Source organism: Sesamum indicum, linkage group LG10 (genome assembly GCF_026168435.1).
Source record: "Sesamum indicum cultivar Baizhima isolate 11 linkage group LG10, ASM2616843v1, whole genome shotgun sequence".
Taxonomy (NCBI): Eukaryota; Viridiplantae; Streptophyta; class Magnoliopsida; order Lamiales; family Pedaliaceae; genus Sesamum; species Sesamum indicum.
Window position 1 is genome coordinate 17,226,625 of NC_142666.1, and position 17,290 is coordinate 17,243,914.

At 31.5% G+C, this 17,290-nt stretch overlaps 3 protein-coding genes across 3 annotated transcripts; 2 read left to right on the top strand and 1 right to left on the bottom strand.

Annotated features, from left to right (window-relative positions):
• The first annotated feature begins 698 nt into the window (after window positions 1-698).
• On the top strand, window positions 699-4,400 carry LOC148786746 (putative disease resistance protein At1g50180). Its single transcript, XM_088886043.1, has 2 exons — window positions 699-1,793; window positions 2,615-4,400. The coding sequence occupies exons 1-2, from the start codon at window positions 794-796 to the stop codon at window positions 4,351-4,353; spliced, it is 2,739 nt and encodes a 912-aa protein (XP_088742169.1). The 5' UTR covers window positions 699-793; the 3' UTR covers window positions 4,354-4,400.
• A 3,016-nt stretch (window positions 4,401-7,416) lies between these two features.
• On the top strand, window positions 7,417-10,121 carry LOC105172049 (cytochrome b5, seed isoform). The gene is made up of 3 exons (XM_011093389.3): window positions 7,417-7,549; window positions 9,496-9,562; window positions 9,776-10,121. The coding sequence occupies exons 1-3, from the start codon at window positions 7,463-7,465 to the stop codon at window positions 10,027-10,029; spliced, it is 408 nt and encodes a 135-aa protein (XP_011091691.2). The 5' UTR covers window positions 7,417-7,462; the 3' UTR covers window positions 10,030-10,121.
• A 1,240-nt stretch (window positions 10,122-11,361) lies between these two features.
• LOC105171870 (cyclin-dependent kinase inhibitor 3) lies at window positions 11,362-13,842 on the bottom strand. The gene is made up of 3 exons (XM_011093120.2): window positions 13,217-13,842; window positions 11,840-12,031; window positions 11,362-11,731 (listed from the first exon to the last, which is right to left on the bottom strand). Exons 1-3 carry the CDS (start codon window positions 13,642-13,644, stop codon window positions 11,662-11,664), a joined length of 690 nt encoding a protein of 229 aa, XP_011091422.2. The 5' UTR covers window positions 13,645-13,842; the 3' UTR covers window positions 11,362-11,661.
• Between the last annotated feature and the right edge of the window lie 3,448 nt (window positions 13,843-17,290).

The window sequence follows — 17,290 nt, forward strand, 5'->3', positions numbered from 1 at the left end:
ACCTCATAGAGTATCCGGATGAAGATGGTGAACTAATTGATAGCAGTATTCTAGACTGAGAGGTATAATTGCTAATGAGTTGTTGGATACAACTCAGGCCTTGATATTTACTACTTTACGTATTCAGTAGATTAAATAATCATTGTTTCATTGAATCTAATATATGTATATATATATATTAATTTGCTCATTTGCAATATCTCTGGAGAGTATATTGCATTAAATCTAATATATTTCTCATAAATGTTTTTCAGGAATGTTTTTATTCTTCTGTAAATATTCTACATAAACATTTTATCCTCCTTTTTATTCAGTTACATAAGGTTTTTAAAAGTATAATTAAGATTTAAAATATTTACGTACTCAACACATTTATCTACATTTGGAACTTCAGTTCATATATTCGTGTTTAATAGTCTTTTGGTGGAAAAACAAAAAGTATTTATATTCACAGCATAAAACATTTATTCGTTAAGAATATAATATATGAAAGGTATTTGTTGAACTTATCTTTTGAGTAGCAGATGCTTTTGCTTTAACTTGAATTAAGAGTAGAATTACAACAGAGTGTGATATATTGGGCAAAGAATCTAAGTTTGATATCACTTGAAAGAAAGTAATTGCTTCAAGGAGGAGAAAAGAATTTGTGGCATGCATCCTACGCAAATGAAGGCAGTGAGTGGATTGGAAAGATCAAGAAAACCATATCTAAGAACTTTGGCATTAGCTGCTTACTGTTCTACCCAATTTCTCTTTGGTGCCAAAAAAACAGAAAAAAGAAAAGTTGTACCCAATGGTTGATCTTGTTGCAACAACAGCCCTCGAAACACTTCGAGACTTGCTGATTGAGGAAGCAAAGTTTTTATCAAGTGTGAGTGGTCAAATTGAGGAAGTTGGTCAACAGCTCAAAGCCATGCACCGGTTCTTGAAGGATGCCGATAAAAGACAAGATAACTCAGAGATGGTGCGCGGTTGGGTCAGAGATCTTCGAGAATTGTCCATTGAAGCTGAGAATGTATTGGAGAAATACTCTGTTGAAGTTGCATCCAAAAGACAAGGACAAAATCTGAGAAGAGTAGTCAAAAGATTTATTTGTATATTGGGTGAGTGTGGTAACCTGCACCAAATTGGTAAGGAGACTCGACACATCAGGTCTCGGATGGCTGAACTCACCAAACAGTTCGACTCTTTAGGTAAAGGAGAAAGCTCGTCAGGCTCCCCAGATGAAGCCAATTGGTCGAGGAAAACGTATGGTCATGAGATTGAAGAACATTTTGTTGGAATGGAGGAGGAAATCAAATTGCTAGAAACACTTTTGAAAAGCAATGACAGATCAAATCGAGTGATTTCCATATGCGGGATGGGAGGTCTGGGGAAGACCACACTTGCCACCAAAGTTTATAATGGGGAGGCTGTGGAACGGTGCTTCCAGGCCCGTGCCTGGATATCTGTAAGCCAACAATTTCAGCCCAAAGCTGTTTTCCAAGCACTACTCAATCAACTTCTTCCACATGCAAGTCATGGGCAAGATGAGAATGAGTTGGTGCGGAAGTTGTACAATGTACAAAAAGATCGAAAATGTCTAGTGGTTCTGGATGACGTTTGGGAAGTTAATCATTGGAATATCCTAAGACGTGCATTTCCTATTGCAGAGGGGCATAGTAAAGTTCTGTTAACTACTCGTAATAAGAACATTGCTGCCACAGAATACGTCCATGAACTCAGGTGCATGACCGAGGATGAAGGGTGGGAGCTACTCCAGGAAATAGCACTTCCACTCAACCATTCGCAAGGTTAGTTTGTGACCTTTTCTTTTTCCTTTTTTTCTTTTATGGAAGGGTAAATTCCTGTCACCTCCCTAAGATTTGACATAATAGTAAATACCTTCTCGTTATTCGAAAAATTACAAATATTCATATGATGTTAACGTTCATTTAACAACGAGCTCAGTTCTTTAGGTTTTCATCCAATTTTTGTAAACTAATCAAAATGCCATTTTGAATTATAAATTATAACTTTGTTTATATATTATATATAATAATTTTCTAAAATATTTTTTATGAACTAATATTCCCTCTAGATTCTTCATGCATTAATGCATGTGAGGAGGTATATCTTCACGTTATAAGAGTAGTTTATTCCCAAAAAAAATATTTTACCTGCAATAAGTTAGTTTTTAAGTCAATAAAGGATAAATATCAATTTTCATTAAGTTTTTTTTGTCAATATCAACAAATTTATTGAATTTTAACTAACTGGTGAATTTATTTGTTAGACGAAAGCAATTTAAGGACGATAGATGTAATTTTTCAAACTATAAAAAATTTAGATGTAATCATACCAGACCTCAAAGGGGAGTGCAATTGTCCCTTTATTTTATTACTACAAGATGCATGATAGAAAGTTATAAGTGAATTCAATTATCATCTCGTCTCATTAAAATCTTCTTCCTTTTCCTTTTCAAATAACATAAGACTGAAACTGATAATGTAAATGGACAAGGTGTAATTCCCCTACTCTGCCTTGTTTGACATATTTAATCAATTTTGTATATAACTCCAATCGTTTTAATTGACAAGCCTACATAACATGCATCTGTATATTCTGCATACAGTGATAACTAGAAATGAAATGGATCTGTTGGTAGAAGTTGGTAGAAAAATTGAAAGGGAATGCGGGCATCTACCACTACCTATTTCTGTCATTGGAGGAATTTTACGGCATGAAAGTTCTTTGAGGTGGTGGGAAAAGGTGTGTAAAACCATTGATTCGTACCTTCAACGTGGTACTGGTGTCGACAAAGAAAGAGTGACACAAATACTGGATTTGAGTTATTCCGCACTCCCTTACAACTTGAAGCCATGCTTTTTGTACCTAGGATGCTTTCCAGAGGACGAAGATATAGATACAGAAAAACTATATTTGCTATGGATGGCTGAAGGAATGGTTTCACATGAAGATAGAGGGAGAGGAGAGACTTTGAGAGATGTCGCTGAGCGCTACTTGTCTGAGCTGGCAAATAGGTGCATGGTTCAAGTTAGAATGGATGAAGATTCAATCTATAATAGGTTTGAATCATGTCGGCTTCATGATCTGATGAGAGATCTCTGCTTGTCAAAAGCAAAAGAAGAAGAGTTTCTACAGGTTGTGGATAGACGCATGGGAACAGAAGACGCGTCTTCAATTTGCAAAATAAGTAGGTTGGCTATCCATTTGGATGAGGCGGGGGATGACTACCTCGGAAAGAATAAAAGCTTACGGTCTCTTTTATTCCTTGGGGTAGGGGGGCCATTCAGAAATTGGAACAACTTGGTTTCTAGTAATTTTAGAATGATCAGATTTCTTAAAATCTTAATATTGGAAGGTTACAACTTTCAGAATGGAAAACTTCCTGAGGAAATCAAAGAATTGATCCTGCTGAAGCATTTAAGTATAGAAGCAAGTAGTGTAGATGAGTTTCCATCATGTATTTGCAACCTTGTCTGTCTCCAGTCATTGAATTTGGACGTGTCTGGGGTTCCCATGTTGCCCAATACCATACATAAGCTGAGGCGTTTGAGGCATCTATCTTTACCTTCACAGCATTGTGTGAAAGGAGATGGAAAATTGAAATTAGAAGGATTGAATGAGTTGGAAACAATAAAGTGGTTCAGCAGTTGGGTTGATGATATTACCCATCTCCTTAAACTACCGAAGCTTCAACATTTACGAGCATTTATTTGCAATGAAGAAAGCCTCCTGATGATCGTCGATTACGCTTTGAATCACCAAGAGCAATTTCGTGAGATACAACTTGTGATTGAGAACGGGATAAGTTTGGAAAACGATGGCTCATCATCATCTCTTCTTACAAAGATGCTGAGAATTCATTCGCTGTGTTTATTGAGCATTTGGTGTCGTGTTGGCAAATTACCAGCCTATGAAATTGAGTTGTGCCAAAATCTGCTTACCTTGAACCTTGAAGGTTGTTATATTAAGGAAGATCCTATGAAAATACTAGAGAAGCTTCCTGTGTTGACAAGTCTTAGATTTCAGAGTCATGCTTATGTGGGCAGAAAGATGGTGTGTAGCGCAAGCGGATTTCCTAAACTAACAGAGCTTACGTTGTCGTCTTTACGTAACTTAGAGGAATGGAGAGTCGAGGAAAGAGCAATGCCCAATCTCTCTAGTCTAATTATTCAAGTATGCGTTAAATTGAAGATGATTCCAGAAGGATTGAAATTCATCACTACTCTCAAACAATTGGCGATTGGTGATATGCCCAACAAATTCAACGACAGGTTACGAGTGGTGGATGGTAAAGAAGGAGAAGATTATTACAAAATCAAACACATACCTTCCATCCTGTTGTAAAGATTAAGAATGATTAGATGATAGGTATGATATTGTGAGAATGTCATTGTGGCTACTACTGTTGCATATATTTCTCTATCTATTACCTTTTTACACAAATCACTCTTACATTTTTAAAAATTACAAAAACCAATCTCAACAACCTTTAAACCCCAAAAATGCCCCTGTTGACCTAGTGAAACTTTAATTTATTTTTTTTAATGACAAAAATGCCGTCAGGAATGTTTCTGTAATTACCAAAAGGTAGAAGCGATGTTATTAAAGTAATATTTATGAAAAAAAAGTAATATGACCCTCTATATTTTTTTATACTTTATGCTGATTTTTAATTTAAATTTAAATTATTTTATTAATTTTTTTTATTGAATCTCTCTATATATAAAATTACATCTCTTAATAATATATTAATGAAATTAAATTACTTAATAAGTTATAAATTTAAAAATTATCACACTTGTATAAATTATTTGAAATTCTTAAAATTTAAAAATTATTCTCTATTTTTATTTATAACTAAATTTTACTAAAATTAATAAGTTATACATATATGTATATATATTTATATTATAAATATATAAATATATAATAATTGGACATATTTAATTGTATATATTTATATATACGTTTATACATACATATTTTGATGGCAGACAATCGTAGAGTAGGGTGAAGAATAGGAGAAGTGGGGCAAGGCTGTAGGTTGCAATGGGGAAGTGGGGGCCAGGGCACAGATAGGAGTTGAGGGTGCGCATGGTGATAATTTTTTAATTTAAAATCACAATTTAGTAATTAATTTTATTAATATATTAATTAAATATTTTATTATTTTAATTATTAAAAGGTGTAATTTTATATAAAGATTTAATTAAAAAATAATGAAATAATTTAAATTTTAATTAAAAAATTAATATAAGTAATAAAAAATCTATGGAATTGTATTACTCATCCTCATATATATTATTTTGACGCCCCTCTATTATTTGATAATTATAGAAACACTCCAGATGACATTTCTATTCTTGAAAAATTATATTAAAGTTTGATTAAATTAATAGGGGCATTTTGGGGTTTTAAAACTTGGCAGGGTTCATTTCTATAATTTTTAAAAAGGTAGGGATGGTTTGTGTAAAAGGGCAATCGGTGAGGAGGTGTAAATATTATTATCCCTAACAAAAATAACGAATTATTTACCATTAAAATTATAAGTAAAATTTATTGTCAATAGATAATTAGCATCTCTTAGAATAATATATAAGTCTTATTCTATTAATTATGGATTTAATTAGCAACTTATACAATTATAGGAGGTAAAAATATATTTAGTTTATGGGCTTAATGAATTTGTTCATTATTATTAAAGAATTTAAATAATCATTATAATGTGAATGTTGGTTCATTGGTATTTCACTCAATTTTCAAATGAATCCGCCCTATGGGTTCGATCTCAAAAAACAATAATTTTTGAAAAAAATTACATTATCTTTTATTTTATTTTTAATTGTTTTTACTTCTATGTTATGGTTGAACCCACAATCCACCCATATTAGGTTCATTAAAAACTCATATTAGGCCATTAGGAACTCATATCCAATCTATATAAAATAAATAATAATTTATTAAACCCCTCATAAAGCAATTTATTCTAAATTATAAGAAATCCAACCTAATCCAAAACTAGTCGATTTAGGGTATGTCTTAACCTATATTAACATTCCTAGAATAAATTCATATAAACTAATACAAATACTCATGTATTTGGTGAAATTTAAATTTATGACCTTAAACTTATTCATGATTCCAGCATTTTTTTGTCAGCACAGACAGTAGTTTTTGCAATGGAGAAATAGAGAAGTCAACTATTAATTTTGGATGCTTCTCTTCCCAGATAAAATCTGAACATTGGAATAACTGGATGCATCCTTACAACTCCAAGCATCTCTGAAAACTACCATTCGCTTTAAAATTTAGAAACTGGGGCATTAAACAATCCAAGAAACTCCCCATTTCTAACCCCAGTGCTAGATAATTAAAATACTTAATGATTTAATCAAATTTAGCATCTCACTACAAAAATAATTAGAGATAGGAATAATTACAAACTCGGGTATAATGAGGGTTGCTGTAATTATACGTAAATCTCATGTGGTTTGAAAAATTATATTTATCACCCTTGAGGTTTGCTTCCGTCTAACAAATAAGTCATTTCATTAGTCAAAATTCACTGAATTTATTGATGTTAACAAAAAACCGAATGGAAGTTTATATTTATAATCGATTGACATATTACTGACTTATTGCAAGTCAAATAATTTTTTTTTATTAAACTACCCATATAACAATAAAGATATACCTCCTCACATGAATTAACGCATGAAGACGTATGGTGATAATTTGATCATAAAAGATTTATTTGGCCTGTAATAAATTAGTAATAAGCGAATCAGGGGTAAATATAGATTCTCTTTATTTTTTTGTTATTATCAGCAATTTCGGTGAATTTTGACATGGATGAACTTATTTGTTATACGGAAAAATTAAAACCTTAGGAGTGTTAGATGGAATTTCTCAAATCTCAAGGAAGGGAGTGTAATTACCCCTTAGAGATAATTCCATCTACACCTCCTGACCTATGATCTATTTTTATTATTTTTTAAAAATTACACATACATCCACAAAAAATATCAACATTATTTACATAAACTACTCATATTTTTAAAAAAATTACACATACACCACTAAAAACATCGATATCATTTCACAAATTACCCTTGCTTTCTGACTGTCAACTGGTGGTTTCTGTAATTACGCAAAAAATAGCAACAATTGATGTAAATAAATCATAAATCTGGGATATAAACAGAACTATCCCTACTGCATGATTTCCTATTAAAAATTACTCTCTTTTTCATAATTGAAACAAATTTATATAGTTTATTTCGCTTTCTGATCGGCTGATTATATTAAACTTATACAAACAATGATCCCAAAGTTTGTCAGCATCCCAAGATTTCATCAATATATTAAGGTGCAATAATGCTATATTATATGTATCCAAACAATCAAGAATTCTTCAATAATATTAAGCTCGTTTTCTTGTTTGGGAACAACAATGGGAGCAGAAAGCAAAGTATTCACCCATTCTCAAGTTTCTGCTCACAACACTTCTGAAGATTGTTGGGTCATCATTAATGCTAAGGTATTTACATGTATTTTTCATTGTATATTTACGAAAATTCTAATTCAAATCGAATTTGGTCGAATCAATAAATCAATTATATGACAAGTGTTATGCAATTACTATATGATTGGTATACATTTAAGGAAAAGTGACCATTCACATAACAAGTATATTACGCTTTCTTCGTGATTGATTTGATTCGATCAAACTTAATTTGAGTAAGAATTTTTATGTATGTACTTTCCTTTGTGTTTCTTCTTTATATATATGAATATTTCTTGATTACATTGTTTGACTTTTAAAAAACATTGCATGATGGAATAACAATAGGTCTTTATTATTAACAAAGTGGGAAAAAATGCAATTTTAGCCCTGTAACTATAGAGTTTGACAATTTTAATTAGTTCTATTGAAATCAAATTGCGATTGAAATTGCCATCCCCTGTAGTTATAGGATTAACCTTGCATTTTTTCCCAATAAAGTGAGAATCAATGTCCTCCCTGTAGAACCCAATACCAACGATTCATGGGTTTTCGCATCAATTTGACAAACGCTCGATGGATCAAGTTTGTGATTTCTACTAAAGAGGGCAAGATGATCAGTTAATGGAGAACTGGTGAAGATGAAAGGAAAAAAGATCGTATTCTAAGATTTCCGCTCTTGCTTAATTAAATAAAGCAAAAATGGAGTGGGTCTTTTAGTTTATTATTGTTGTTATTAGATATATATTATATTCAAAATAATGTGTATTTACTTATAGATTGTACGACCTTAATAAAATAACTATCATGTTACGTTCATTTAGTACATGGAAAAAACTAATTTGAAAAGAAGATAATGTTAAGATATATAATTGAGTATTGTCTCTTTCATTATTTATTTTTTATATTTCCATTGCCCTTGTATATATAAAAAATTCATAGTAACTTATACAACCATACATATAAAAAGTAATTGTGCCTATGCCTTAAAATTTTAAACATACATATTTATGTCCTGAGATAACTAGAATATATATATAGATAGATATAAATATTCGGCTCAAAGGTAATTTTTGTTCCCTAATTTCAAGCCATTCTCGTTTTAGTCTCCTAAGTTACTAGGGTTTCATTTTGGTCCCGTAAAAATGAAAAAATCTCAATTTTGGTACAAATTTGATCGGAAAGTTGAGTCACTCGTCGGAAAAAGTCAAATGCCAGACATGTGACTTTTTAAATTGGGGCTTGCATTGTGATTGGCTGAAAAAGATGATGTGGTAAAGACATGGCTTGAAGTTAGGGGACTAAAACGAGAATGACCTGAAGTTAGGGGACGGAAATTGCCTTTAAGCCTTTTAGGATGGCCAATCAGAATGCAAGCCCCAATTTAAAAAGTCACATGCCTGGCATGTGACTTTTTTCGGCGAGAGACTCAACTTTCCGACCAAATTTGTACCAAAATTGAGATTTTTTCAGTTTTACGGAACCAAAATGGAACCCTAGTAACTTAGGGGACTAAACGAGAATGGCCTGAAGTTAGGGGACGAAAATTGCAATTAATCCTAAATATTCTCAATACATAGATGCAACATGAGACATTGTCTGCCAAGGAAAAGTTTAATTTCACTTTTAGTTCTGTAATTCTATCTCTTTGGTATTTTAGTTCGATAACTTGTTAGCACGCCTTATAAAATAGTCATTCACCCTTTTAAATTATGTAACTTTAGGAGATATTGATGCCTGTTTCGGATAATTAATGTCATAAGATCCACATTATCCTAATATGGCACTTACCTTTCATTTGAGCCTGTTTTGAGCAGTTATGAATGTGACCTATATTTTTGGGTCTTGGACACTCCTATATATATGTGTTATTAAACTTGCAAGTAAACAGTAACTTTACATTATACACACTAATTAATACACGCAAACGCGCATATATTCTATATGTAAGTATTTGAATTTATTGTGAATTGCAATTACAGGTTTACAACGTAACCAACTACTTGACTGACCATCCTGGTGGTGATGAAGTGTTGCTAGCAGCAGCAGGTAACTCACAATTTCGAGTTGTGATGATGAGCATATTAAATTTTCGGATCTCTAGCATATAACTTACGTTTACACTATCGATCAGACTATAGACGTTTATCCTTTTACCTCACAAATTTATTCAATCTGAATCCCTAATTTACGGATTATAATTAACTTTTAGCATTAAATCGAAATGCATAACCAAAAAGTCCCATCGATTTTGTATTGTAGGCAAGGATGCAAGCGAAGAATTTGAGGACGTAGGGCATGGCAGTGCGGCCAGGTTGATGTTGGATGAATTCTACATTGGGGAGATTGATCCATCCACCAATCTCGCTACCATAACTGGAGATACAACATTAGGTCCGACTAAAGATGTGAAAGACAAACCGTTACAATCGACAAATAAACTTCTTTATTTTGTACTGGCCCTTGCAATCGTAGTACTGGGCTTGGGGATTCACTTCTTCGACGTGTTCACCTAAGTTATCAAACTTTGAGTTCTAGAGATTTACCCCAAATACGTACATTGACGACTTCTTTATAATTAAATAAAGTTACTTACTATAATTGGTTATTTGTACTATTGCTCCTCTAGTTAATTTTCGATTTCTTACTATACATCAAGTCGAAATATATTACATTTTCTTTCCAAAATGTTAATTTTGTATAAGTTGATGAATTTCGATAAGTGGTACATTGTGGAGCGTCTTGGTCAAGTATATATGATTGCTATTGATTGGATATACTTATAAATCTTAATCTATTCACTAGAAGAATTATAACATTTAACTACAGTTAATTGTCATGGTTAATAATAAATAGTTCTAGCAAATAGCTATTGACCATGGCTACGTAACGATTGTTGGCCGTGGTTTTTGCTAGGGTAGCTTAAACATTTGCCATGACTCAAATGTTTTAATTATGGCTCTTAGTCGTGACAAATAATTTTTTCATTCTAGAAAAACTAATTTTTTACATCGATTTTATTTAACTGTAGTTAATAGTAGTGATTTACAAGAATTTTTAGCCATAACTACTAATATTACAACCAATAGTAAAAAAATTTCCTAGTGATCGTATAAGGAAATTGAACTCAGACTATAATAGAAACATAATTCAAAATCTGAGTATTAGAGATAGTATCCGTTGGCATTATCACACATTGGATGCAGGGTAATGGAATATAATGTGTCCAATGGATCTTCCATATCCGAAAACAATCACATTTGTGGCATACACTTACATAAATAGGTGATGATTTGGTTTGTTGTACCAAATCTAATTCTTTTTCTTGCGAAACTACAACTCAAAAAAATTGCAGCCTAATCAAAGGGATAATTGTGTTTTTTGTCCCACACAACAGGAGGTATTGCACTTTTAGTCCCATAGTTTACGAGTTTAGTATATTTGGTCTTATAAAATAAAAAATATTGCAATTTTATCCCATGTGATAAAAATTGTGGAAACATTTGGTTCATAGGATAAAAGATTGTAACATTTTTAGTCCTAAATGCTACATATTTTTAATCTATGGGGTCAAATATGCTGAACTCATAAACTATAAGACCAAAAAATGCAACACTCTCTGTCGTGTTGGATCGCAAGTGCAATTTTTTCTTAATTAAACTATGAGGATTTTGGTTTTGAGAAGATATATATGCTGACCTCATTAAGTTGTCCTCTATTTATTCCATAACATTCACTTATTCAAGGTAAGATTTGACAAAATCTGAATTGATGAAAAACTAAGGTTGTTTTGAGCTAAAAAATTGTATAAAAACTAAGCATCGATGAAACATTATTGTAAACGATGGTCACATAAAGCAGAAGTTGACATAGACTCATGTAATATTTTACAAGTACAATCAACATAGAGAAAGACAACAAGGTGAAGGAGAGAAACATGATACAGAAAAACTAAATTTTAACTTCTGAAAACATTAAATAACCTGCAGTGCACCTAGCTACTTCATTAAACACTATCACTAGAGCAAGACAACACAAACCACAACATGACCAACAACAATACACACAAATGAAAGTTCCTAAACTTTTCCTTCAGTACCCTTGTTGTAAGAAAGTCCTTCAAGTCTTAATGGATCTTTAGTGCTTGTCTAAGGTTTGAATTCGACCCATTCATAACGTCCTTTGAGTGGCTTCTCATTCACTGGATCAAAGTTGTACCTGCCGAATAAAGCGACATAAGTATGAGTAATCATTAATTTCACAAATATATATATATATATATGCATGTGTATTTGTGTGTAAGATATGCAGCGTAGAAATCTGTACTTTTCGATGAATCTTTCAATGTCCAGCTTCTCCTGTGGAGCAAAAAAGGCCTCCAGTTCTTCTGCGCTTGGCATTATTGCTTTCCCTTTCTTGATGGCATTCCCATTGGTGGCCGACTTGTTGCTCGAAGTAGGAGTTTTGATGATGTTGGAACCCTCAGTCAAGGTACTAGGAGTGCTCTCCCTAGTAATTCTGCGTGGATAGAGTTGAGACTTTGTTAGTATTCATTACAGTAATGCAAGAAATATGATGATGTTGGAACCTCTAATTTATTTTTATCTTAGAAAACATAAACTCCTTCACATTAAGTATTTTGACAGACAACCTAACGGAATGACAAAAGCATCTAAAATAATATAGAAGACAATGGGTTGTAATTTCCTTACATTTAGTACATATGAAGTAACACAAACATCCTTTTAATGAAGTAGCCATATTTAGTAAGTGAGTACAGTATGAAATCATCAATTCTATTAAAGGCCTTAAGAGTTGCAAGACAAGGATAGTATCATAAAAATGAGCAAGCAATAAATCAAGAATTAATGACATCAGTAAAGTAGTTATTCCTTGTATATCTACAAACAAAGGACAAAGAAAGAACCAGAAAATGAAGATTTTTTCTTTATATATTCGAAGTATTTCTCCTTTCCACATTGTCGACTGGTCACGATATAAAAAAAACGCTCGAATAATATCATCTATAAATTTATATGAAATAATATAACACATATATATATAATTTATGCTTTTCAAGTGGAAAATGCTGAAGATATGATTGGAGATCTATCATTTATTAATGTTAATGAAAATAAATCTCAAGATAAAATTTACCGATAGATTTTAATTAATTAGATCCATATCTCCACATTTATTAGGCAATAAAAGAAAGCAAAAAATCCCCATGCAGAAAATAAATAGACCAATTAACTTAAAAGAAGTTTGTACTGGAACCCCAAAATTTAATTTCCATCAAGTATCTCATATATTCATTATTAACCAAATAAAGCTCACAAGATAAACTTCACTTCCAAGTTTTATTCAAAAATAATTTGAACAAGAAAAAAATATACAAATTTCAGCATCTATATTTCATATATATATATATATATATATATAAATCCAATTTTGTTTGCCTAAAGTTTTTAACATTATCTTTCGTAATAAAAGAAAAAATAAAAAGAAGTCGATCCTTCATCACGAAGCAATAAATTTGAATGCGATGATGATCTTAAAGATGTTGGTAGTTTTTGCAAAATCAAACAAACCATGAACTAGCATGCATCAAAACTCAAAGATTGAGAAATACAAAATTAAATATTTCAAATATGAATTTAGAAAAACCAAGTGAGCAAGGAAATATGAGTATATTCAAATCACCTTCCTTTGTTTTCAAGATCAAGCTCATTATCCCCATACGAGCCCTCCTCTTCCTCATTGTAATCATCTTTCTTGTTATTCTCCTCTTCCTTGTCGACTTTCTCCTCCACCCTGTCCTCTTCAATCTTCAGAGAAGCAACTTCCTTCTTACCCTTAGCCGGCGAGCACTTGTTCTTTTTTGCTTTCTTTACAAGAGGAGTCACACGCCTCTCCAATCGCCTGCTTCTCAGTTGGAGGTAACAGCCATCACTACCGTTATTGGCCGTTATATCCTCCATGATGATGGAAGTAGACAGAGAGGATAAGGACTTCTTGAGGGCCAGGGTTTTGGCCCTCGTAAGCACACCAATTGATGCCTGTGCATGGTGGAGGTTATCCATCACTCCCACTGTACCAACGCTTTTTGCTTCATTCATACGCTTACCCATCTTCCTTTTGCTTCTTTGCACTTGCTCTCTCCCAACCACTTCTCTCTTTACTTTCTTTCTATACCTTCTATTAAGGTATATATCATTTCATGTTATCAGAGAGACTGAAAAGGAAAGAAATACAATGGTGAGTATGAAGAGATAGTTTCTAATTTTGGTTGTGGAGGGAGGAGAAGGGAAGAGAGGATGGTTTATAACCTTGCGTAAGAACCCCTTTTTATAGTACTGCGTTGGAGAAGACAACTAGGATGCGATAATTATGACATCTCATACGATGTACACTTTTTGTATCGTCCCATGATAAATTGAATGTATCGTCTCTTTTTATTTTCAACTCATAGCAAAAGAAAAAAAGGGTTCAAGACCACGATAAACTGTGTACTGCATTTTGTTGTATTTAGTATGATAGCTTGAGGGATTAATTAATGAAACTATTTATGTTGATTAATTTATGCTTACAAAATCTATATAGATTTCAAGAATATATGTACATAAGAATTAAATTATAAAACTAGTAAGAGTCAAGTATATATGTTATCATGGCTAAACCAAATATTTCCTTCCCATAATTCATTAAGTTTATTATTTATATTCATGACTTACTATTGGTATACTTTTTAAATTTTTGACAATGTACAATTTTTAATACACTAATTAATAAAGTAATGGAAAATAAATAGAGGTGATGTAACATTATATAGGCACTCAAAATGAATATGATTGTTATAAATATCAAAGTAGCATAATTTATATGGTGAGGAAGCATTTATTTGTAATTTAACTCTTGTAAAGTACATAATGTACATTCTTGCACAAGCTTTTTTACGAAGAAATAAAACTAGGTCAATGACGTTTAGTTAGCATGCAAAATAAGTATTCCGAATCAAATACAAGTAAGATCATTTGAGTTTTATGTTTGAAAATTTGATTTGATAACCGACATATTGATTTTGTAGGACCCTCGATAAATTGATTTTATTGTTGCGTTTTACGACTTGTGCAGACATCTGTTGGACGAAGTATTTCTCGGCTGACTTAATTTTTGTCGTTCTGTTGTTTGTTTTAGATCAAAGATTTAGGGTTGATCTCTTCGCCATTAATGACAAATAGCAGTCCGCATCCATGAACCGTTAGCTCTAACTATAACACGTGACATCTAAATCCGTAGAAGTGAGGACTTTAATTGATGACAAACGACAACAAAAGCAAGGACTTTAGTTGATGACGTGACATTCGACATCATTGTCAAACAAACTCGATAGCATGTTTGAGCAAAGGAAAGTAACTAATATTACAACCGCTCAATTATATTTTAAGGTTAATTATATTGACCACCTCCGAAATTTTTATTTACTGATTGTAATTTTTTTTTAAAAAAAAGATTATAAATACTTAAAAAGTCAACCTTGTTCCCCATGCAAAAATAATCGACTCCGTAAGTCCAAAAAAGAAAAGGAAATCTAATTTGCCTCGTACGAAGCCCTTGATTTGCGTGATTAGTTTCCTATTTCTTATTTGTTTTAAATGTTATGTAACACAAAAATAAAAGTACATATGTTTACATAATTATTATTTTTCTAAGTATACATGTTTAAGAATATTGAATGCGCATTATTCGATTTAAGTTGGAGTTTAAAAATATTGAATGCGCATTATTGGTTCACTAAATATAAGTCTTACTTTATGTAATCTAATTGTATCAAATAAGAAAAAAAAATATCTTTTTAATTTTTAAAATTTATCGAGGTACAAAGATAATACATACATGGAACAACAATTGAATATACCGTGAATCAACCTAATACTTCACCTTTTGTAAAGTAAATCTAAAGCATACAATTTGAAGAAGAGCTAAGATACAAATTTCTCACTTTTAGTCGAAAACCTTTAAAAAATTATCATAAATTAAATGTGAAAAGTACAAACAAATAGTCTTGCTACTACATTTTATTTTACCCAAAAAAAATTTAAAAAAAAATTACGTAAAGCTTCTTACTTAAAAGATAAGTGGCCTTTTACCCTCTGAGAAAAAATGCAAATAAATAATAGAAATTTGTGCGTCATTTATGACCTTTTAGTGTTGTCATAATAATAAAAATTATGTGTCGACGATTGATATTAATTTAAATTTTAATGAAAAAAATAATTTTATCTCAAATTAATATATATTTAAGTAGTAAAATTCATCATTATCTCACGAGATAAAGTTATAAATGAGAATTTGGAGCTAGTAATCATTGCTTTTATATGGTAAATAGCTTTGCTTTGGTGTCTAGTCACGTTATTAGTCCATACCTAATCTTCTAGCAACTGCAGCACTGTCAGCAATGCTCACTGCACACATGAGAAAGGTGAACAGTCATGCCAAGCACCTTTTCACCCTCAATTTCAGAATCTTTCAACTTCAAGAGAATTGTGAAGTAGAAGGTATGGAAAGCATTGTATGGGTCCTACGTTAAACTATCCTTTTTGTGACTCTTTGTCTCTTTTGAATGACCAAATAAACTAAATATTTTGTTCTAAATAAATAAATAACTAAATATTGTGTTGCTTTAAGGACTTCTGAAAAATGAGAAAATAGATCTACTAATGTTGTAAATTTTAATTCGTATTTTCTACGCCAAATTATAGCAAAGTGGGTGATAATTGAATTATTGTGAATATAAATTATTTGATCTTTAATATAGATCGCCTAAAGGATGTTATTAGTAGTAAATAATAGAGGAAAGAGCTAAAGAGATGATAAAAAAGATTAATTAATTAATTAATTTCATATATATTATCATAAGTTCTAATACAAGTGATAATAAATTTTTTTAGATGATCATGAATTGTTTCATACATTCTTTTTGTGTTCACATGAGTCACATAGATGATTTAAAAAGCTTTTTTATGAATTCGGTATATGAGAATACTATTTTTATTCATGGGCAAGTTGAAGTATTACTCGTGCTATGAGCTTTGTGCCGAGATAAACATAGTCTTCAGTCTAATAGATCTGACAAAATTACGTGAAAGGCATGTGGGACCACATGTTGTGCTAGAATATTTCAATTAAAATAAATAAATTACCTAAAATTTTAGATGATAACACACTTTAAATCACAACAGACCTGTCTTTTTCTAAGCTCTTACTGACGGCACTATACAGAGTCTTTTAAAATGAAAAATAAACTTTACTATAGAACAGTCTAATCTCAAATAAATAAACTTCATTGATGCCACATTAAATTATATAGATGCAACCTTCTCGAAAAAATAAGAATTATGATGTTTGATAGAAGAAAAAAAAACTTTTCAGATGGTCACATTGATAATGAATTCAAATTCAAATATTTCTAGTAATATTGTTCGTTAGATTTTTTGCCTTTATAGGTAAGAAAAAGCTGAGATACTATGCAACGCTCTTCTTCTTTCTTATCTCGAGAATCTTTTCATGGTTGGTGGCTAAGTATAGAAAGCGTGAATTTATGATGCATTAACAAAAATGCCCTTCTGTGAATTGTATTTATTAAACTGAACAACGTTGTAATAACTCCTTGAAATTCATATACCCAAAATTGTTATCATACTATGTCATAATTGTTACTTACCCATATTAGCCAGATACATTTTCTTTTTATTTACCTCAACTGATGATTTATAT